At 52.5% G+C, this 23,055-nt stretch overlaps 1 protein-coding gene across 4 annotated transcripts in view; it reads left to right on the top strand.

Moving 5' to 3' along the window:
* The window catches only part of HIP1 (huntingtin interacting protein 1), a 145,667-nt gene that overhangs the window by 46,992 nt on the left and 75,620 nt on the right, over window positions 1-23,055 (top strand). For 2 of the 4 annotated variants that reach the window (XM_058285920.2, XM_058285921.2), the window contains exon 1: window positions 19,682-19,865. The exons of the other annotated variants lie outside the window; for them this stretch is intronic. In XM_058285920.2, coding sequence (XP_058141903.1) covers window positions 19,848-19,865 — 18 coding nt within the window. In that variant the 5' untranslated portion in view covers window positions 19,682-19,847. Of the gene's footprint in view, window positions 1-19,681; window positions 19,866-23,055 lie in introns of those variants that run through there. 4 annotated transcript variants of the gene reach the window in all.

The raw sequence follows: 23,055 nt of genomic DNA on the forward strand, positions 1-23,055 counted from the left end.
GGACCATTGCAGTGCCTCGCCTCCTCCCTCGTCTCTGCTTTCCACATTGTCGTCCTTGGAACTGTCCTCTGCACAGCCACCAGTGTCTAAAACTCCGATCTGCCCATGTTCCGGGCCACATACCTTCAACTGACCATCATCTGCCTCCTCCATCAGCTAGCCTCATCTCCTGTAGTTTGGGGGTAGGAGCAGTATGAAGTGGATCTCAGAGCGCCTATGACTTGGAAAAGCTTCCTCCACCCCATTGGAGTCACAGTCCTTCAAGATTAAGTCTTATCATCCAAGGCCCTCCCCTCCATGACCCCTGATTGCCTGACTCTCCAGATTCACCTGTGAGCATCCCTTGACTTGGACTTGTGACACCAACTTGACACATACCTACCACTCTTCTTCCAAGAACACGCCTAGTAACCTCTTTCATGAGGGCAGCTACTCTTGTCTTTCTAAACCCAGCTCAAGCATCATCTCCCCTGAGCACCAGTCTGGGTTGGCTTTTCCCTCCTCTAGGCTCTCATAGCATCCTGCTCACACCTGAGTGCTCCGCAGAGCAGTCTGGTGGCCCGGCTGTCTCCTGGGAAGCTAGTTGGGAGCTGTGTGGCCCCAGCTGTTTTGCCTCTTCAGATGTGGAGCACATCACTTCACCACGTGCTCCTCAGCTTCGGGTCCCAGCAACCCATTCTGGCTCAGTGGGAAGAGGCCCACTTCCTTCCTTCATTGCTCTTGCAGTGATACTGAAACTCTGTTGGGATCACCTGTCTTTGTTCTTGCCTCTCCCGCTACAGCAAGGTGCCTTGGGAGCAAGGACTATGTCATCTTCCTCTCTGTATCTCCAGTACCTTCCCAGGGCCGGACACATACCTGGTACAGAGCCGAACCAAAAAGGAACGTGGCAAACCACAGATTGAGTTTAATGTTTTCTTGGATATTATACCAGAACAGATGTTCATAAAGACAATTTATGAAATGAAATGAAAAGGCAACTTATGAAATGAAGTGTAAACTCTTGTCGTTATATTCCAAAATAACCACCCTGCCAATATTGGGTGGGCAACGGTGGCTTGGCGGCTGTTCCCATGGTGGAAGGTGGGGGTTTTCTTTGAGGAAGCTCAGCGTGGGTCACTGGGCAGGTTGCAGGCTGCGGCTGGGATCTTAGCTTAGTGTGTCGTCTGAGACCTTCCTCTTTTGTGTCATCAGTGCTTCCCCCTCTCCCGTCCCTCCTTTCAGCCTAGAAACATCCCTGTGGTTCTCCTAACCTTTAAAACTCTTTTTTCCTACCCTGCATTGTCCTCAAGGCACTCCTCTCTCTCCTTTCACACTCTTGCAAGAAGAGTCCCTCCTCAGTGTCTCTACTCCCACACTTTTCACCCAGTTCTAATCTGAAAACACTTTTTCCCAGTTGTGCTTGCAGGACGCCACTTCCTCTTGGCTCTTCTTCACTTCTTCATCTTTCCACCCCCTTCCTCTCAGCAGACAACTTAGCCTTATTGAAAAGGTGGAGACCTCCTGGTGTGAGCTTCCTCTCCACTGCTCATTTCTCCTACCATGATGTCTTCAGATGCCTTGTCTCCTCTCCCCGCCTAACTCTTCCCTGACTGTGGCTCAGCTTGCTCTCTTGAGCCCATCTCCTCCTCAAGACCTTGCTCCATCACGCAGCTCTCCTTTGCTGCAGTTCCCACTCACCCCCTTCCTTCTGCCTACTAGCATGTGCAAATCTTTCCATATCCTTAAAAACGCTATGCCCTTCTCTGAATTTTTCTGTCCCCTCAGGAACTTCCTGTGATTCTCTGCCCATCACCAACAGCCTTTTCCAAAGAGAAGCCCACCTCCCTGCCTCCATCTCCCAGCCGCTGAATGCTAGAGAGTCCAAGTTGTGCCCAGGGGCCTGACCCACACATTTAGTGCTGCTTCCCCGGTGGCCCCCACTTCTTGTCCTCAGGGCTCTCTCTGCAGGACTTGCCAACCTCTCCTCCTTGTAGCACCTTCCTCATCTTCTCCTTGCCCTTGCTGGGTTCCTGCAGTGGCTGCTCTTCCCGTCTTAGGTGTAAGCTTCCCCCAAAGCTCTGTCCTTGGTCATCTTTCTTCTTTCCACTTTCCCCATTGTCTACAATAATAAATACAGTGATGGAGAAAAAGTCCTGAGAAGTCCTTGAGGATGAGGGGACTCCTTTGTGTTGGGTTGCTGTTCTAGGTCTTCCATTGTTCTTGTCTTTGTGGTGGTGGCGGCCTGAGGGGTTCCTTAGGCCACAGGGAAAGGGTTGGGAGAGCACACACCACAAACTTTCACTATTTTTCATTCTGAAGACAATATTTCTTTGTCTTCCGACTTTGCTTATTATTTCTATCACTTGTATCTCTTCCTGCTCTTAACCTCCACAGAACTCTGCTAATGCTTTTCTCACCAATCAGATAGGACCTTACAGCCATTTCTCCATGAATGCCATCCTAAGTACTTCACTGCTAGACTTGAGCTATCAGGACTTGACTTATCGTACATCTCCCAGAGCACATAACAGAGATCCTTGCATACAGTAGGCCCTTAATAAATGCTTCCTCAGCAGCATCAGTTAATGGAGTTTCAGATGTGAACAGACCCAGGTTGGGATTCTGATCCTGGCCTTGACCCTAATTAGTTGTTGACCTCGCATGCACTGCTTAACCTTCTAATCAAAGTAATGGTGGCCAACCATTGCCAGGATTCAGTGGGGTAATGGCTGCTCAGAGGATGCAGTCGCTCCCCTCCCTGGGATGGGGAGGAGTGGGAAGGAGTGGAGCTGGGGAGGGGCACTAGTATACCCAGTGTATTAGTCTGCCAAAGGAGTGCTGATGCAAGATAGCAGAAATCAGTTTTTATAAAGGTATTTATTTGGGGTAGGAGCTTACGGATACCAGGTCATAAAGCATAAGTCACTTCCCTTGCCAAAGTCTGTTTTCAAGTGTTGGAGCAAGATGGCTGCTGACATCTGGGAGGGTTCAGGCTTCCTGGGTTCCTCCTTTCCTGGGGCTGGCTTCTCTTTCCTCTGTGAGCTTACTTCCTGGGGCTCCAGCTTAAGGCTTCAGCATCAAACTTCACATCAAAACTCCAACATCAAAAACTCTCAACTCTCTCCTTTGCCATGCCTTTTATCTGTGAGTCCCCACCCACCAATGACATGGCCTAATCAAAGCCCTAATCATAATTTAATCATGCCCAGGTACAGACCAGATTACAAACATAATCCAATATCTGTTTTTGGAATCCATAACCACGTCAAACTGCTACACCCAGTGATACCGAAGTCAAGTAGTTTTGCAGGATTTGGGGGGAAAGGCTGCTCTGGCTTCACTGCATGAGGGATCTACAGTTTCAGCCTTGGGGCTGTCCAGTGGGAGGAGAAAAATGACCTAAAGCAGAATCTGAGCCCCGCATTGGTACTGCTTGATGTGTCTCTGCTCTGTAAGTGACTGGCCAGTTGTTGGGATTTTACTGCCCTTGATATGGCCCCTGTGACCTTCACGCAGTCCTCCCTTGGCCTGCTTTCCTGCTGTTTTTATTTCCTGCCTCCTTCCCTCCTTTGCCCTACTGCAGACGTGTCCACAGATGCCCCGAGTCCCTCTGCCCCCTTCCTAATCTTTCCTCCCTCAAGTTCAGCTGCTGATAGGACATGCCAAACCATTATCTCAATTCTGGCATCACTTCAAATAGCATCACATGAACTAGTCCTGGAGCTGGACAGATTTGTTCTCCACTTCCCAGAATCCTTTTAAAATGAGGAGGAGGCTGGCAAGCCAGCTGGTAAATCCTTTCGGAGAGATCCAGGAGCAAAGCTATGTTACGTCCGTCATATCTTGGTAGCACAAGCAGTCCCCAAGACCCCATCTTACCCAGCTTTGAATCCACCCCCTCCCCGTGGAACGTGGCTCCTGGGGGTACCAAGTAAAGGAGGCCTGGGTGAGCAGGTGGATGGACAGGTGAGCCCACACAACTGGGAGACCGGGATTCCCCCAGCCACGTAGGAACAGCGAGAGCAACGAAGTGCTGTGGAAAGAGCTTCAGCCGTCACATTTGTTGAGTGCGTAAAATGGGAGACACGAGTTTGGTTTCTAGGCGAGCCCCTCGCGCCTCCGTGTCTCATTTAGCTCAGCTGTAGGATGGTACTGTGCTCCTGCTTCCCAGGGTGTTGAGAGGACCGCGGGAGGTGGGGAGCCAAAGCCATAGGCACCCACTGGTGCTAGGGACCGTGGAGCCCTCGTGTGCCCCAGCGCCAGGATGGCGTCTTGCACGTTTGTGAAACGAGTCCATGCATGCCTTCATACGTTCGCCAAGTGTTGCTGGACGGCCTGTCCTGGGCCAGGCGCTGTGAGAGAGATGGAGGCTTGCCCTCGCCATCACTCATGGTCCAAGACAACCCCCAGGAGTCCCAACTCCCTTCTCATTCTTTTGCCATTGACTCTAGACTGTGTTGTAATCCCCCTTTTTTTTTTAACTTTTATTGCAGTATCATATATACAACCTAAAATTCCCCCTTTTAACCACGTTCAAGTATACAGTTCAGTGATATTAATTACATTCCCAATGTTTTGTTAACCATCACTACCGTCCTCTTCCATCACCCCAAACAGAAACTCTGCACCCAGGCAGCACTCACTCCCGTTTCCTCCTCCTCGCCCTGGTAACCTGTAGTCTACTTTCTGCCTCTATGAATTTGCTTGTTATAGATAACTCATCTTAGTGGAATCATGTGTTACTTGTCCTTTTATGTCTGGCTTATTTCATGTTTTCAAGGTTCATCCATTGTAATATGTATGTATCAGAATTTCATCCTTTTTCATGATTGAATAATATTCCATGGTATGTAGATACCACAATTTTTTTATTCATTAATCTGTGGGACACTTGGGTCGCGCCCACCTTTGGCTATTGTGAATAATGCTGCTAGGAAAATTGGTATACAAGTGTCTGTTCAAGTCCCTGTTTTTGGTTCTTTGAGGAATATACCCAGGAGCATAATTGCCAGGTCATATGGTTAATCTATGATTAACTTTCTAAGGAACCACCAAACTGTTTTCCACAGTGGCTGTACCATTTTCTAGGCCCACCAGCAATGTAAAAGGGGTCCAGTTTCTCTGCTTTCTTGCTATTTTCTGTTTTTAAAATAGCCATCTATAGTACAAATACGAGAATGCTCTCTCATGAACTGTAACAAATATATAGAATACTGACTCATGATATCAACAATAGGATAGCTTGTGGGAAAAATAAGCTAGATATAAGCTGTGGATATAGATAGCAGTAATATTATGATTATGTTCTGTCATCATTTGAAACACATGTGTCACAACAATGTAAGGTGTTGGTGGTGGGGTGATGTATGGGATTCCTGTATAGTGTGCGTGATTGTTCTTTAAAAGTTTGAAATTTTTCAAAAGATGTATTTTTATTTATTTCTCCCCACCCCTTCATTGTTTTACACTTGCTGTGTCTATTTATCTTTTTTGTTTCTTTAGGAGGCACCGGGACCCAAACCTAAGACCTCCAATGTGGGATGGTGGTGCCCAGTTGCCTGAGCCACCTTCACTCCCTGCATTGTTGTCTTTCATTATGTTTTTCCTCCCCATGTCTCTTTTTGCATCATCTTGTTGCATCAGCTCACCACGCCTTCCCATCATGCCAGCTTGCTGTCTTCTTTAGGAGGCACTGGGAACCTCTGCTCCCTGCTTTGTTGTGTCTCTCATTATGTTTTTCTTCTTCTGTCTTTTGTTGCATCAGATTGCTGTGCTGCCCATCATGCCAGCTTGCTATCTTCTTTAGGAGGCACCAGGAACTGAACCAGGAACCTCCCATGTGGTGGGTGGGAGCTCAGTCACTTGAGCCACATCCAATTCCCAAGTTTGAAATTAAAAAAAAAAAAATAATAATAATAGCCATCCTAATGAGTGTGAAGTGGCATTTTTTTGTGACTTTGGTTTTCATTTCCCTAATGGCTAATGATGTTGAGCATCATCCTGACTTCTTAAAACCCAGAAAGAAATGCTAGTGGAAAGCTTGCTTTTGAAGGAGTCATTTCCATGTTTAAGGAGCAGAATGGATTTTAATGTGGAGAACAAATAGACCAGGTACCCTGCAGGCCAAGCAGGTTGAAACTTCTCAGGGGGAGCCTTTTTGGGGTTTCTGTGTGAAGGGAGGAAAGAGAAGTGATTGTTGATACTGTCTGCACTGCCACCCTTGACCCCAGAAAAAATGAGGGGGCTGTGGTTTCCCCACCTTGGCTTGTAGGAATTCAGGGGACAACTGCCACCGGGCTCTCTACAAACACCAGATCTAACTAATGGTGTCCTTGGCCCCACTTGGACCCCGCTGGGAAAGAAGCCTGCTAATCTGCTTTGGTCCCTGTTAGTTTCCTGGCTGTTCAAACAAATATCCTGCAATGGGTTGGCGTAAACAAAGGGAGATTTGAGGCTAGGAGAAGTCCAAAACCCAGGTGTCACCAAGGCCACGCCTTCTTCTAGAAGACTGCGGTGGCCTGGGGCTGGCTGCCGGCGGCCTTGGTCCTTGGCCTTTCTTTCACATGGCAAAGCACATGGCAGCCTCTCCTGGCCCCTCTGGGTTCCACCAACTTCCAGCTTCTTCCCGTGGCTTTCGGTGTGTGTGTGTCTGAGTTTCTTTCTGCTTATAAAGGACTCCACTAGGAGGTTAAGACCCATCCCGGTTAATTTGGCTGGCCACACTTTAACTGAAGTAGCCCCTTCCAAAGGTCCTATTTGCAGTGGGTTCACAGCCACAGGAATGGGTTAAGATCAAGAACATGTTCTCCTGGGGTACTTTCTGGAGCTCAGAGAATTTTAAAGACATTAATAGTTTCCTAAGTATTTTCACTTATGTTCCTTTTCATTTTTCCTTTGAGAAAGGTGGCTTTAATACCCATTTAATGGCCAAACAGAGGCTCACAGAGGGTAAGATGCCTCAGATTACACAGTGTGTGTATGTGTGGGGGGGGAGTGTGGGATAGGGTCCCAACAGGTGTCAGCAACAGCCTTATCAGGTACCTCATTGCTAGTGGGGTTCCCAGAACAGAGGTGAACCCCGGCCTGGGGAAGGGGCAGGAATTCCTCAGCGTGATGGCCAAAGCATGTATTACCCAAATCGTGTGCTCCAGTGAATGCAGCTGACGTGTTTATGCTGTGCATTGGTCTTTTCAGGAGAACATGAGTAAGAGTTGCCGCCACACCCTTCCCGTTCACTGAAGGGAACGCTCCCTGGAGAGGTGTCAGTATTTCTTGTAATGGAGGGATTTTGCCCGTGCACTTGCTTCAGGGGCTTTGCTCCAAGTCTGGAAGAGCTGCTTGCCCTGGGCTGGGCTTGGAGTAAGACCAGGATCCTGCCCTCAGTCAGCGGCCCAACTGGTCCCCCTGGAGCTAGAGCTGGGGGATCACCCTGCCTGGGGGTGCTGGGGAAGCAAAGCTGACAGCCTGGGGGGAGGGGGGCTGGCTCAGGCAAAAGCCCTGAGCATGGGGTGCACCTGGGGCTCAGAGCAAGCCAGAGGAAGGCTGTTGGGACTCCCCTCCCACTTGAAAGCCATGCGGTGTCTTGGGGGATTTTAAGGAGGGGGTGAGCTGCTTAGGCCTGTGTCTCTGATGGTCCCCGTGGTGGCAGGTGGAGGGTCCAGAGCTGAGGGGACTGCCCTGCCCAGCACCTCACCACCCATGACCAGGGTACTGTGACAGAAGTGGGCCCCTGGCCTGGAGGTTCTGCAAGCCCCGGGAACACCTTCAGAGGGAGGGGGTGGGCATGAAAACCGCCGGGCTCCAGAGCACCTCGACCCTGCCAGCTGCTCAAGGCAGGCGGTGAGGGGCCTCTCCCCAGCGCCACCCCTCCCTCCAGCCTCCCCCCACCCCTGCCTGCCCGCACTCCTGCCTCCCTGCAGGAGCCCCGTGAATCTCGCCCTCCGCGCCTGCTCATTCCTCTGCTTAGAAAACCTTTAGCCCGCTTCTGGAGCGGTGCTGCTTCCTCGAGGAAGGTGTGCCTGGCCTCCTGGCCACCCCCGCCCCTCCTGGGTGTTCCCGGGAGGCCTGAACAGCCTTTCTTTGCAGACAGCCTCAGTGCCTTGAGACGATCTGTTGTCGGATCTCTGTATTCACAGCGCTCAGCCCTGGGCCATGCACACAGTAGGTCCTCAGGAAGGGCTTGCTGGGTTCATACAAGGGGTTCTGGAGCCCCAGGGGAAGGGGCAGGCAGAGGGTGGTCCACACAGTCAAGGGAGACGTCGTCGTCGTAGGCAGAGCAAGGCCAGATCCTGGCGCGCTTTGATCCGATCCACTAGCCTGCTAGACCCGTCACCAGGCCGGCGGCTTCCCCAAGCGCCTCCGCGGCGCGCGGTCCTTTGCCTTAGCTCCTTTAATCCGCCCAAGAGCGGGCGTTACCTGGTTTCCAGGGGGAGACACTCCCTCTCAGCATCCACCCCAAAACGCAGGCAAGGCCGCATCTGCACCCCATCCTTGGCAGGCGTCGAGCTGTGAGTGCACCTCACTGAAACCTTCCCTCTTCTCCCCTGTGGCTTCTATCTTCCAGCTCATCCTACTCCAGGATCCTGGTTTTTTGTTTTTTGGGTTTTTTTTATTGAAGTATATCATTTGTACATGATCACACATAAACAATGTATATAGTAAAGATTGTGAACTTACAAAACAAACATACATAACATCACACAGGGGTCTCATACATCACCCCTCCACCAACTCTTTGCATTGGTGTGAAACACTTGTTAGAAACTATGCAAGAGCAAAGTCAAAATAGTACTACCAATTATATTCCTTATCTCATATTTGGTGTATTTTTTCAACCCATATTATTATTTTTTTATGTGTTTTTGTTACAGATATTGTGAACTTGCAAAACAATCATGCAGATGTGTAGGTTTCCCATACAACTCCACAGGCTTTGTTAATTTGTTACAGATTATGAGATAATATCATCAGACTGTTACCACCAGTCATGGTCCATAGCATACATTTGGCACACTTTTTCCATACACTTCCATTATCAACATAGTACAGCTTGGCATTAATGCAAGTATATTTTAGTATTGCTGCTAACCACAGTCTCTAGGTCACACCAGTTGTAGTTTTCCCATGTTTCGCCATATTCCCATCACCCTGCAATAGTGATGTGCACCTGCTCTAGCTAACAGGAGGACTCTCTTGCATTTGTACCCTTAACCACAATTTTCAACCGCCTCGGGGTTAACTGTGTTATTCAGTCCCTAGATTATTCTTTAGCTTTCTTTCTACTGACATTTACTTCCCCAGACTACATCTTTCAGTCACAATCCCATTTATAAAACAGTTTTTACTCAATATAATGTGTTACTATCAACTCTATCCATCTCCACACTTTTACAGTCAAGTTAATTAAAACTTCTACGAACATTAAGCATCCATAGTTCTTCTCCACCCTGCTCTTATCTCCTTATAAACCTATACTCCAGGGTCCTGTTTTAAATGATTGTTAGTGCTGACAGTAATGATCAGCCTGCGTGTGGTGCCTGAATAAAAATAACAACTAACAACTAACACTAGGTGTGCCAGGCTGTTTTCTATGCTACATGTATGAATTCATTCAATCCTCAAAATAATCCTAGGAGGGAGCTACTGTTTTTAACCTCATTTTATAGTGGGGAAACTGAGGCACAGAAGGGTTGAGTGTTTTGTCCAGCCAGGCTCTCATCTGGTTTTCACCCTGGCCATTCGGCAAGTGGCTGCTGCAGGCAGGTGTTGCTCTCGGGGTTCCGATTTAGAAGCCCCTCTCCATTCAGCCTCCCTGCCGGGCCTTCGGGATCGGGGCATGTTTTGGCCATGAGGAGTGTCCTTGAAGATGCTCTTACCCTCTCTCCTTCTCACGCGGGCAGCACGCTCACAGGTGCCCCCCGCTCCCGCCTGTGTGAGCAGCTGCCTCCTGCCAAATGATGTGTGTGCTGAGCGCCCATGTTGTGACTCTTCAGAAGAAATATGTGGGAAACTCTGTACTTTCTGTATGATTTTTCTGTAAACCTACAACTGTTCTAATATTTTTTTTTTAATCTTTTTTTTTTTAAAGAAAAGAAATATGTGGAATGACCAAGCACCTAAAAATAACCCAGGACCAATTTGGGGACTGGGGTGGGGGGGTATGTGTGGCTCTGTGTCCCTTTCTCCCCCTTCCTCTCCCCCAGCCCTCCGCCCTCTCAGCTGGCAGCTGGGCCAGGCTGGCTTCCTGGAAAACTGTAATAACATGGAATTAGCCCGGCCACCTCCCTGGCCGGCGCGGATGCGGGCGCCCGGTCCCTGCCAGCGGCTCTGAGCCGATGTTTCCTGCCCTCGGCCTGGTCTGCTCTCCTGGATCACTGGACAGATGCGTCCCTGACCTTGTCCTCCAGGGGAGGAGCCGTGCGAAAGCCTCCCTGAGCGAAAGGGGGGGCCGTTCGAGGGTGCCCACAATGCCTGCCTGCCTGCAGGGAGGGGCCGGGCGGGCGGAGGCAGCGTGCTCTGGCAACCTGGGCCACTGCGTCGGGGTTTCCAGGCAGGTGTCCCGACTCCGAGACTTGGCAGAGTGGCCCCCGTCTGTCTCGGGGCCTCTGACAGGTGCCCCACCGCTGCCTGGAGAGGCCCTAGGAACCCAGCAGATCTTTGTTGCCCAGAACCCCCAGCTAAAGCAGCAGCCTGAGACCAGGCCCGCTCTCCTCCTCAGGGGACCTTTTCTGAAGAATGGAGATTGGCTCTCTGGGGTGTGCTAGACACTTCCGTCAAACTCGGCCGTGCTCTTGTCTCTTTGCCCCGTGATGCCAAACATGCAGGAAGGGCCGGCCAGTGGATGCCTCTGTTTAATATGCCAGGAATGGTAGTGGGAAGAGGGGAAAAAATTGCCAGGGGCAAAGGTCAGAGGTCTCTGCTGATGTTCAGCCTTTTCTTTTTTTTTAAATCTGTGAGGCCAAGGGATGGAAAATTCTAGGTGGAAGCTAGGAAATTCCCAGGGTAGAAGTGGTAAGGGAAGTGGCAGCCCAGACTGGGGCGGGGGTGGAAGTGGGGGTGGAGCCATGAGGCTTGGCTGCAGTCCTTGACAGTCTTGGCTGCATGTTGGAATCTCCTGAGGAGCTTTAAAATTCCGATGCCTCGGCTGTCCCCAGACCAGTTCCATCAGAACCCCCAGGATTCTCAGCATGTGGCTGCAGTGAGCCATAGCAGCCTCGGTTTCCCTCTGCCCTCCACCTGCTCCTTCACTTCTTTTTTTTTTAAAGATTTATCTTATTTATTTCTCTCTCCCCACCCCATCGTTGCTTTTACACGTGCTTGTCTTCTTTGTTCCCCTTCACTTCTTTTTGGTTTTTGTAGTTTTTTATCTTTTTTTTTTTTATAGATACATAGATCACACAAAATATTACATTAAAAAATATGAGGTTCCCATGTGCCCCCCTCCCCACACCCCCATTCCTCCCCCATCGACAACTGCTTTCATTGGCGTGGTGTCCCCTTCACTTCTGACTTCTCCAGGTCTGAGGGGCGGCCCACGTGCCCGCCGTCCTGCGCCGCAGGTGCTCGGGACCGAATGCGCAGTGCTGCTTCTGCTGGCTTAGGCCACATTCCTGGAACCAGGAGCATTTGCAAAGTACGTGGCTGTGACTTCCTTCAAGTGTCCCTTTCTAAATACTGAAGGGAAAGAATCCGTTTAAAAAATGTCCTTATGATTCAAAAGGGAAAAGAAGTTAAATGAAAGTGCCTCTCACCCACAGCCCACCAAGTGGCCTCCCGAGAGCTGCCCTGCCTTTCCCTGGCTTGGCAGGGTTGGGTTCTCATCCTGTGACCCGGTGAGCCTCCCGTGTGGTCCCCCGGGTGCCCTTGACGCAGGTGGCTCCCGGATCTGGGCCTCTGGGCTGACCTGCCCAAGCTGCAGGCCCCACCGCGTCCGCCGGACCTCCCCCGGCTAATGGGGAAGCAGCAGGTCCGACTGCAGGTGGCCAAGCCCGCGTTCCCCCCAGCCCAGGGCTGGCTCCTCCTGGCTCCCCTCCACGGCGTCATGTCCCCTTCTCCAGCCAGGCTCCCCCTGCCCCTCCTTCGTCCCTGCAGCCGGTCTCCTCGCACCCCTGTTCCCACCTGGAAGCCTGTCCAGGCTCCCACAGCAAAATGGCCAAATCAGGTATTACCCAAATTGTGCATTCTAGTGCATGCAGTTGATGGGGGTTTCCAGCCTGCTCCTGCCTGCAGCCTTCCAGGCACCACTGCCAGCAGCTGGGCCTGAGAGAATCTACCTCCCGCTCCTGCTGCCCCCACAGAAGGGACCGCAGGAGCTCCAGCCTCTTTGTGATCCACAGGCGCAGAGGTGCTCGGCCCTCCTGACCTCAGGGGGGCCACGTCCGCACCTGGTGGGCTCGCCGCTGTAGCCCACCCTATACGGCAGCCTGCGAGGGTCTCCACTGCCTTCCCAGGAGAGCCTCAGCATTCCAGCTGGAATTCTTTCCATGCTGTAACTCCCTCGAGCCCCTGATGGACCCACTCAGCGAGATGGCTCTGCTTCCTGCCCAGCACCCACACGGCTCTCCGCCACCCTGTGCCTCATGCCGCCACATCCGTCCATCCCTGCATCCACGCTCCATCCACATGCTCTGCTCCTGATTTTCTGGGCCACCAGCCTCCCCTCCAAGGCTCCCATTCACATGCTGTCGGGACCCAGGTGGCGGGGTGCAAGTGTGTGGGTGCCTCCTGCAGTCGAGGACCTGGGGCAGTCCCTGTCCGGGCAGAGCCCCCTCCCCGCCCCAGGCCAGCCCGGCCCTGCATTGCCTGCCCGGCTCGTCCTAAAGGACCTGAGGACTCTGGGAGCCCTGCTGGTGTTCTCTGGATTTGAAGCTTGTCTGCCCGCTCACTCCCCCTTTATGTGAGTGCCTGATCACCTACCTCACAGGCCGCTGGGGGGTTAGACAGCTCCGGGGCCTGGCTCACTGCAGGCGAGTTCCTTGCTCACATAGACCCTGTAGTCTGCAAAGCAGTGCGCAGATGTTTATTAGCTTCATTGCGGCTCCACAACGTGGTCGCTGTGTTTGTATTTCAGTGACTAGGCCTTTTTTCTTTTTTTTAAGATTTATATTTTATTTATTTCTCTCCCTTCCCCGCCCCCCCCCCCCCCACCATCTTCTGCTCTCTCTGTCCATTCGCTTGTGTGTGTTCTTCTGCGTCTGCTTGCATTATCTGGCGGGAAACTGCGTATCTTTTTTGTTGCGTCATCTTGCTGCGTCAGCTCTCGGTGTGTGCAGCACCACTCCTGGGCGGGCTGTGCTTTTTTCATGCGGGGCAGCTCTCGTTGCAGGGCGCATTCCTTGCGTGTGGGATTCCCACATGCGTGTGGGGATGCCCCTGTGTGGCATGGCACCCCTTGCATGCCGCAGCACTGCCAGCTCAGCACCCGGGTCAGGAGGCCCTGGGTTTGAACCTGTGGTAGGCAGGCGCTCTAGCAGTTGAGCCATGTCCGCTTCCCAATGCCTAGGTCTTTATTAAGCAGCGGCTCGGAGGCCTTGCGGGGATGTGGACAGCTCTGTGCTCCGTGATGGGAGGATCAGGCCAGGGGTCAGACCACGTATGCCTCCTGCCCCCACAGGCTGGACATGTACAGTCCCAGCAACGGGCTTACAGAGGTGGCCTTGACCCACCATCACCTGTTCGCTCCGTCCTATGAGCATCAGTGTGTGGTGGGCGCAGGGGAGGAGGAGAGCTCGTGGCCTGTTCCCCGGGGACCCGGGGCTCCTGCAGGACTCAGGACTCTGAAGGGAGGTGAGCTGTTAGTGACCTGGCCCTGCGGGACAGAGAAGGGTGAGGCTTCTGGGGCAGGTGTAGCCCCTCCGGAAGCCGAGCTGTGCTTCACAGAGGGTGTCCACGGAGATTCAGGGCTCAGCAGATCCATCCGGAGTTCGGAACCCCTGTGCCCCCAACGTGCCACCGGCTGCCCTTGCTGGCCCGGGGCTTCACCGAGAGAGTTGCTCAGCTTCACATTTTGTTGTCACCATGTTACCAGCCTCTTCATCTTGCTGAGAGGTTCCTATAAAATGAATTTTGTGTAATGAAAGCAAACAACTAAGATCCCATATAAAATTAGAAATGTGCTCCAGGAGGTCCAGGGGTTGGGTCGGCCCGCTTTTGAATATTGAGATAGGCGTCAAGCCCGTGTGCAGCCTACAGCATCGCTGTAGGGGAGCAGATTTTAGTCCCCACCTAGCAATTCCCTCTCCTTTCTAGCACTTTCTCCAATCTGCATTCTCTACCCGTCTCTGGCTTCATCTCATTCCCCTCTGGCTATGGGATTTTTTCAGCCATGCCTACTATCTCGTCCATTGCTTTCAGCTTCCTACCTAAACTGCAGTAATTTTCTTTCTACCTCATGTTTTATAGTTAATGTATATTTTAACTTCAATTTCAAAATTTGGGATACCTGGGACAAGGCCAGTGATCTCTAAAATATAGATCTGTTTAGAGTGTGGTGATGAAAACTCTGGTTGGGGGAACTGAGGAGAGCCTTGCTAGAGCCCTTCCTTGCACAGCCCCAGCAGAATCCGTAACCCAGCAGCACGGGCAGAGGGAGCTGGGACTGAAGTCCAAGAGGCCAGTTAGCAGGCCCGCATTGGAACCACAGTTCCCAGTGTCGGCTCTGCCTTTCTCTGATGAGAAAGAAGGGAAGGCAGTCACATTCACTGTATTCACAATCAACTCACAAGTTTTTAGAGCAAGGAAAGGTAACCCCATAAATAAAAACTAGACGAATAACAGCATAGTTGAAAGGCCTGCTGACCCTGGGCAGGGCAGGTGTCGGTGGGCAGGGCCAGGCCGGGTGTCGGGGACTGTGTACAGCACCGTTCAGTAGGAATACAAAGAGTGGCTGTGAGTGTGGGCTGGAACTGCGCCTGCATTCATCTCTGGCTCCACTGCTTATCAGCTGTGGCGCCCTGGGCAAGTTACTTAATGTCTCTGGGCCTCTGTCTTCTTATCTGTGAATAGGGAAAATAATACCATGACTTACCTTATAGAGTTGTTGTGGGGACATATACAAGAGATAATACTTGTATAGTGCTAGCAATAGGCCCTGGCACACAGGAAGTACTCAGTAAATGGCATTTGTTGCCAGCTGTTGTTATTATTTAGGGAATGACATGAGCCGGCCCTCCTCTCCCCGGTATCACACATCTTCCCAGTCACCGCATCACTCGAGAGCCCTTGTCCACAATGGCCAGGCCTTGGGCACAGCCTGCATCGCCCTGGGATGGGGTGGTCTGTGCCCAGCGTTTTCTCCCCACCGACTGTGAGCCCCGTCAGGCAGAAGCTTGTTTTCGGGCGCCTCTGCACCCTTAGTGCCCTGCCCCTTACTTGGCCTCCGCGGCTGTACCTCGCAGGTATTCTGAGATACATCAAAGGTCTAGGAACTCGTTTCACAGGCAGCAGAAGGCTTTTCCCACTGGAGTCAAGGAGAAGGTTTGTGGACTTGTTAGAAAAGGCCACATTCTGCCCAAGGAAAGCCAACTGGGAAGACTCTGCCACGGAGCCAGTGGGGTGCTGTGCTGTGCTGGGATCTCCGTTTGCAGGAGATTGGGAAGATTGCAGTAGGAAGATTAGGACCCACACAGCTACTGGTTGTTAGCAAATGTCCTGTGCAGTTCTTTTTTTGCCTTCCTATAACACCTATTTATTGTCATTTAAATCTAATATAGCAGAAAGGACACGATTATCATCAGCTTTTTATCCTTTTCTCTTATGAGAAAATTAATTCTGATTTAAGTTATTTTTTTTTAAGGTCATCTCAAGCTTTTCAGGAACTAACCATCTAGTGAATTGAGAGACAAGTGTGCTAGCCAAGCCCTGGTCAGCCTCCTACTGTACGGGTGCTGTGTTTATATTGTTTTGCTGAATTCTTGCATCAATCATGGATGCAAGAGTTATAGCTTCGTGGAAGCTATAATATTTATTATCCCTATTTTTCAGGGAAGGACACTCATATTCAGAGAGGTTAAGGGACTTGCATTATCTAGAAAATAGTAGAGCCAGAATTCAGCTTGAGATCTGGCTGACTCTAGAGCTTACACTTTCTTTTTTCTTTTAATATTCATTGTTATTATGCCAGTAATAATATATCATTACATACTCCTTATAACAAATAGGCAGGGGTGCGGGTGTAGCTTAGTTTGAGCACCTGCCTCCCATGTACGAGGTCCTGGGTTTGATCCCTGGTACCACCAGAAAAAAACACTATAGGCAAAGCAAAAGAACCTCTGACCACACCTCCCACCCCAGCGCCTTCCCAGGTTCAGCAGTGCACTCCTCTACAATGCCTCCCTCCCAGTTTCCTCTCCTGCAAAATAGGTGTAATAATCATCATAATATCTCTTCCATTTGCCTTACCCGATTTTTAGGATTAATGAGTAATGGACGAAAAGGCATTTTGTAAACTTTACAGCTGTCTGCATACACTTATTAATAGTAGCATAGTAAGTAACATACGTTACTTAAGGCCCTTCGTTGGGAGTATTTGTTAGCTCAGACCTCATTCCTGGGAATTAATAGGATTTCATGCCTCTCAAATACTCTCTCAGGCCCTGCCCTGAACGTCAGCGAGATTCAGGTGGTACTGGTAGAGCTGGGCTGCAGGATCACACTTTACCAGTAGGTGTCAGCCTCTACCAGAACGTATCCTCTGCACCTTTGGTGCAGAAACCTCCTGGAGCCATTCTGCTTTGTAGTGTACATGGAGCAGGGATGCGGATATGGAACACCGGCTGAAGAGAGCCCCAGGGGCTAAGTAAGAGGCAGGGCACTAAATCCCTGAGACCCAGCTTCTGACTGAGGAGGCTCACGGGCCAGAGGGGAGAGAACCCTGAGCACAGACCTTTCCACCCCTGAAGATGCACGTTGTATCCGAGGGCTGGCCACTGTGGACAAGGACTCTCTAGTGACCAGATAAGTCTGGATGGGTCAGGGATGGCTTCAGAGAGAAGGTGACATCTGAGATGGGACCTGAAGGTTGAGAAAGAATCTTCCAAGCTGAGGAAGTAGGAAGGCGAGCAGTTTGGCAGGTGGGAGGGCTGGGAGACTAGGAGAAGGTAAACTAGAATGGAGAGAGATAAGGCCAGACCATTAAAGACCACGGCTGACGAGTGACCCAGGGAAGGGTTTTTTCTTTGGGGATGGACAAGGGGAAAATGGCAAATAGATGTATGGGATATGAAGGAGGTGGGATGCGGCTGGGGGCAGGGAGGCCAATAAGGAGGTGCTGTTGGGAATTTTGGCCAACAACAGGAGCAAGAGTGGCCAGTATTGGGAGTAAAGACATGGACTTCAAACTCTTTACAAGGAAGAATTGCTTGGCCATGGAACCTGATTAGATAGAGCGGGGTGGAGGAGTTGTCAGTGGAGGAATTAAGACTAACTTTGAAGATTCTTGCTTGGGCAGCTAAGTGGAGGTGGGCCCGTTAAGTGAATCAGAAAACATAGGAGAAGGAGCAGATCCTGAAGATGGGTGGGGGAGGGAAGTTTATCTTTGGACTTGAATATGAGGCTCCTGTGAAGCTGCAGCCTGTCAGATGGAGACGTCCAGTAGACAGTTGGCTATCGTGGCCTGGAACAGATGAAGAAATGACAGAGTAGCAGCCCAAGGTCCACCGTATTCTTGTTTCTGGACAAACTGCTCCTCTTTCTGTCCAGTTTATTCAGAGGAGCTCCCCCAGCTTGGGCCAGGCGACCCAAAGCCTCAGGCTGCTAGTGCTTGTTCCACGTTAATAATCACAACCGCAGCATGGCTAGAAATGTCCTTCCTTAATAACCGGAGCCTACTGGATGCTTCCACTCTGGAGTGTAGAGTGCCAAGGCAGCCCCACCTTACCACCTCTTCTCCAAGTCTGGACCTGTCTGCCCAAGGCAGGCACCAGTCATATCTGCAAAGTCTTTACCAGATAAGGTGACATTTACTCGTTCCAAGGATTATGACCTGGTATCTCTGGTGGCCATTATTCAGCCTACTACAGGCAGGGTGTGACCCTCGGCACCACGTGTTACCCTGTTCGTTTTAGAAAAAAAAAACGAGGTTTACCAGCTAAGGTGCCAAGATCCAACGGGAAACCTTGACTGGGGACCCCTGGCCGAAGGGTTCATAACATTTTTTAAACATATAAAAATCTATCCATCATTAAATCAAGCAGCAAATAGTAGAGAGCTCATCTGTGCTGGGTGACTACAGCTGGTTCCTGGGGCCCTGCTCTCCCTGGGGTGTCAAGCCAGATATGGAGGCAGCCGTGTGCTTTTCTCCCACTCCCCACCACGCTTGAGTTACGCCCATGGGCACGCGTGGGTAGTGGGAGTGTGGGAGTCCAGCTGGTGCTGACTTCCTTGGCTGGGGCAGCCCCTGGCTGGGGCACTGCTCATGAAGGGCCAGGCAGCCCGGCATGAGGTGGGTGGTGGCCCTGGGGCAAATCACTGTGCAGTCCAAACCAGCTGGAGAACCCCTGACGGTTCCACAGAGCTGGGAATGACAATAACCACCCCAACGAAAGCCCCCTACATTCCTGTACTTCCACTTCCACCTCTTGTGGGTCTCAGGGCCTCGGTGGCTGGGGACCCAGTCCCAGCACCTGTTCATTTGAGTGGGTTTTAAAAGCTGGGCACTCCGACTGAGGGGCTGCCCGGTGACAGCCTGGCAGCTGTCTTCTGCTTGGGCTGCGTGTCCTCCGTGCTGCCTCTCCCGCCCCTGTCCCTGCCAGGGGTGGACCTGGCACAAGCCTCTCTCCTTCTCTGGGCCTCCCTTCCCTCATTTGTGTAAAGTGGGGCTTGGTCCCAGTGGGCCCTAAAGTCCCTGCTGCCTCTGCGGCTCCCAGGCCTGACTGCTTATCGGATTGTTTGAAGCAGACTGGCCTGGGGGTCCAGGCTTTTTCTGGAAACCTTGCCCCAAAAGAGCACCGGGAGCCCTTTCCCTGCCACTCCCTGCCACTAGCAGGAGTGTTTGCTCCAAGGACCCACCGGGCACCGAATGAGGAATGGAAGATGCTGGCTTGAGTGAAGGGCTCAGCTACCTGGGGATACCTGCTCCACCTTCTCTTTGCCCATCTCTTTGGAGACCTCAGACTCATTTGGGCGTCCCCTCCTGTTTAGCCACAGGAGGCACAGAACAGGCTCTGAATTCCCCCTTTGTCCAGTGAAGCCAAGTGGGGAGGGGCCGAGCGGACCCCCTGCCCCCACTGGAATGTCTGCTCGCTGCGCCCCCTCCTCCTCCTCAGACGGCCTCCCCCGCCCACTTCCTGAGCCCCACTGATCCCACCACCACCAACTCGCGCGCGCGCGCACACACACACACACACACACACACACACACACACACACACTCACACACACACTTCCTGGCGGGCTCGGCCTCTCGCCCGGGGGCTCCGTGCTCCCCGCCGCCTGGGCTCGGGGGGAAGCGACCTTTTGTTATTCAAATCACACGCTGGGCGTGCGCTCGGGGGGCCGCAGGCTCCGGCCGCGGGGAGCCGTCTGGGGGTGACCCCCGCGCCTCTGCGAGCGTGGCGGCGCCCGGGGCTCCTGCTGCTGCTCCCGGGATTTCCTCGCCCGCAGGGGACGGCGGGCGGGTGTGCGGGAGGCGCCGCGCCTCCCCCGCCCCGGGCGCGCGCTGCGGCTCCGCGCCGAGCCCCCTCCCCCTCCGCCCCGCCCCCCTCCCCCGCCCCGGTCCAGCCTCGGTGCCGCCGCCGCCGCCTCGCCTGGTGCGCGGGGCCCTGCCGGCCTCCCTCCCCACGGCATGGCACCATCGGGGCCGAATTAGCCGAGAGCAGCCTTTGGGGGAGCCGGGATCTCAAGGGGGGTGGTGCTGTGCAGCCTCGGTCATGGATGTGAGCAAAATGGTAAGTAGCAGCAGGGGCTCGGTCGTGGAGCAGACAGCCCCCCCCCACCCCGCGCGCTCTCCCGTTCTCCCTCCCGGTTGGCTCGATGCATTGAAAGTTTCTGGATTGTTGATCCTGCCAATTGGCCCCAACTCCCGGCGTGCTGGAGGAGGGAGCCGGGCCGGGATCCCGGGGGCGGCCGGGATGGCGCTCCCGGTTTCCCGCCGCGCTGCTGCCTGGGCTGCTGGGGAGATAGCCGACCCTCCAGGCAGAGGGCTGCCGAGCTCGCCTCCCAAATTGGGAAGCCAGCCCGGTAGAGGGAGGACAGAGCTGCGGCCAAGGGCCGGTCCTCTCCCCTTCCCGGGACTGGTGGGAAGATTTGCAGGGTAGGGGGGACACAGGTGACTTAACCATGGAGAAAGTGAAGAATCCTTGGGACAGATGGGGAGAGGGTCTAGATTTACCACTTGTAAATCCCAGCTTCGCTTGGCCTCTTAAGCATCTGACTCCCCATCTTGACTCCCCATTTCAGAAAAGGGCTTCCCTGGGAGGGCTCTGCGCCAGCCCCCGGAACACCACATGCGCTTCTGAGCAGAATAAATTGTAGTTCATTGATTGAGCCCGAGAAGCAGCCCTCAGCGGGTGGCAGGATGTGATTTGGAGAGCCCTGAAAAAGGGGGGGTGGGGTGTGGATCTCAGGGAGCACTGGAGACCTGGGGAACTGCAGGGTCCCAATTGGCTTCCAGTGTGGATGGAGATTTAAGGGTGTCCTTGAGCTTTAGCCCAGCACACGGCCCCCCTCCCCCAGCTTTGCAACCCTAAAGGCTGGAGGGTGCCCCTTGGGTTTCAGAGGAAAGAAGCTGGATTGGGGGGTATCTGTTTGGGGGAGGGGTCTGGGTCTGTACCTCAGGGAAAAGAAGGCTTTGAAATTTCAGTTCATTTTGTAGAGAATTAGGCTAGTTTTCCCGAAAGGGTGCCTTCTGAGGCGATCGTCACCATGGCGAAGGGCAGGTGAGTCCTGGTCCGGCCTGGCCTTGGCGCTGTGTCTTGGGAGACGGGGCATATGTTAGGGGACAGTGGTCTCTTCCTTGGCAGAAGACCAGTCTCAAACCGACTGGGCGCTGCCCCTGGAGTTGGGGGCTGGGGTTTGGGGTGATGATAATGACACCTGCCTGTCCACTGTCGGGCAGTGCCAGGAGCCCGGCCCTCACGCCGGCCCTCACGCCGGCCCTCACGCCCTATCCACCGTGTGCCATGCAAGCTTGCTTTCTCTGGGTGGCCTCAGAAAAGGAGCCTCTGTGCATCTGTGGGGTGGAGATGTGGAAAACCCAGCAGCACCTGGGCCTTTTCCTAGAGGTGTCTGTCAGCCAAACCTGCCTGGGCTCTAGAGGGGAGGGGTGAGGACTTGCTGCTCTATCCTGAGGGCTGGCTGAGCCAGCTGGTGCCCGAGCTTTCTTCTGCCCAGAACTCAGGTTCCTTCCAAAGCCTGACCTGTGAGGACCACAGAGACCTAGGTCGCTTCTGACACTGCCACCTCCCTCCCTCCGTCCCCTCATCACAGTTAATCCCTATCATTTCTTCAGCAAGTGCTGCATGAAAGGTACAAAGAAACATGATATATGGCCTCCCTGCTCCCCAGGGCCTTGAGCCACTAGGTGAGGGGTCCAGAGAGATATAGGCCAACTGAGCAGTGCGTGGTCACGACAGGTCCTGGTGGGTGGGCCACAGCTCCAAGGGCTGGGGAGGGATGGGGTGGGGTCTGAGAAAGATCTGGGCTGCAGAGTTCAGGGGGACAACGAGGACCCAAGCTGGGTGCTGTTGGCTCTGCTGAGAGCAGTGAGGGCCGTGGGATGTTGATAGAGTAGCTACAAGAGGAGTGGACTGAGCCTGTTGGGTGAGGTGGAGAGCATTTGGCTGGGACAGAGGTTTGGGTTCAGGAAATGTTGGGATTGTTGGCTGGGGACTGACCAGGAAGGCCTTAGACGCCAGCCCACCTTGGCCTGTTGGCACTGGGTAACCTCTGGGGAATTCTGAACACAAATATCACCAAACAAAGGCGATGTTAAATTCTCATGAAACATTTGAGCAGCCCAGTGCCCAGCCCCAGAAATATTGCTCTCAGCTCTTTACAAAGAGCACAGACATGGAGTAGCGGGAAGAGCCTTCCCCACCCGAAGGAATTGGCCCCTGCTTCTCATTTCTACAGGAGGCCAAAGCTACTTTCTCTTCTGACCATTAAATCTCCACCTTTTATTTGAAGTCTTCACTCTGAGAGCCTTTGGCTTCAGGGTTGACTCCAAACCCAGCATTTCAGCCACATCCTTGACCAGCGTCCCCTTAGGGATTTCTCTTGCTTATTGCTGAATGAGATAAAGCAACGAGAGTTCGCTTGACTTCCTGTGTGATTCTGAGCAAGTTTCTTAACCTCTTAGCCTTACCCGTAAAACGAGAACAATAATATCTGCTATGAGGATCCTAGTGAAGATTGAAAATAATTCTTTTCAGGCACAGGACCTGACATGGCAAGTTCTCCATACAGGGTGGCTCTTATGATAATAATGATTTCCAAGTCCCACCTGGCCCTCAGGGTGACTCTGATCTCCCCACACTCTTTATTTTCTTGATTGGCCCACAGAGCTGGGCACAGGCTGTATTTCAATTGGCTGCTCTTGGGACCAATTCTCCCAGGTCTAGTTATCTTTCTGAATGAGGGCACAGATGACTGGAGACAATGGATTCACCAGCTGCTCTGACCAATGAATTTTTGATGACATCAGATACCTCTGCCCAAGGGAGAACCGGTTAGCCAGGCACACACGGATAAAGCACCAGTGCCTTTTAGGGGGCTGATGACGGAGTCTGCCTCCACCGAACACACGGACTGCACAGGATTTCCGGAGCAGAGCCAACACTGTCAGTTCTTACCAAAGAAAATGGATGGTTTATGTAACGACTTATATTCATATAGTGCTTTACAGTTTACAAGGTATTTTCACACCTACTCTCACAACAGCCCTGCGAGGAAGGCAGGGCAGGGAGAATTAGCCCCTTTTATAGATAAGAAAATTGGAACTCAGGACAAGTTAAGCCCAGGATCCCAGACCAGTGGCAGAATCAGATTTGGTACCAGTTTTCCTGACAACCAAAATATAGGTTGTTTTAGTTTCCTTAGCCGCTCAAGCAAATACCATGAAACGGTTCTGCTTAAACA

The sequence above is a fragment of the Dasypus novemcinctus genome, chromosome 23, assembly GCF_030445035.2.
Source record: "Dasypus novemcinctus isolate mDasNov1 chromosome 23, mDasNov1.1.hap2, whole genome shotgun sequence".
NCBI lineage: Eukaryota > Metazoa > Chordata > Mammalia > Cingulata > Dasypodidae > Dasypus > Dasypus novemcinctus.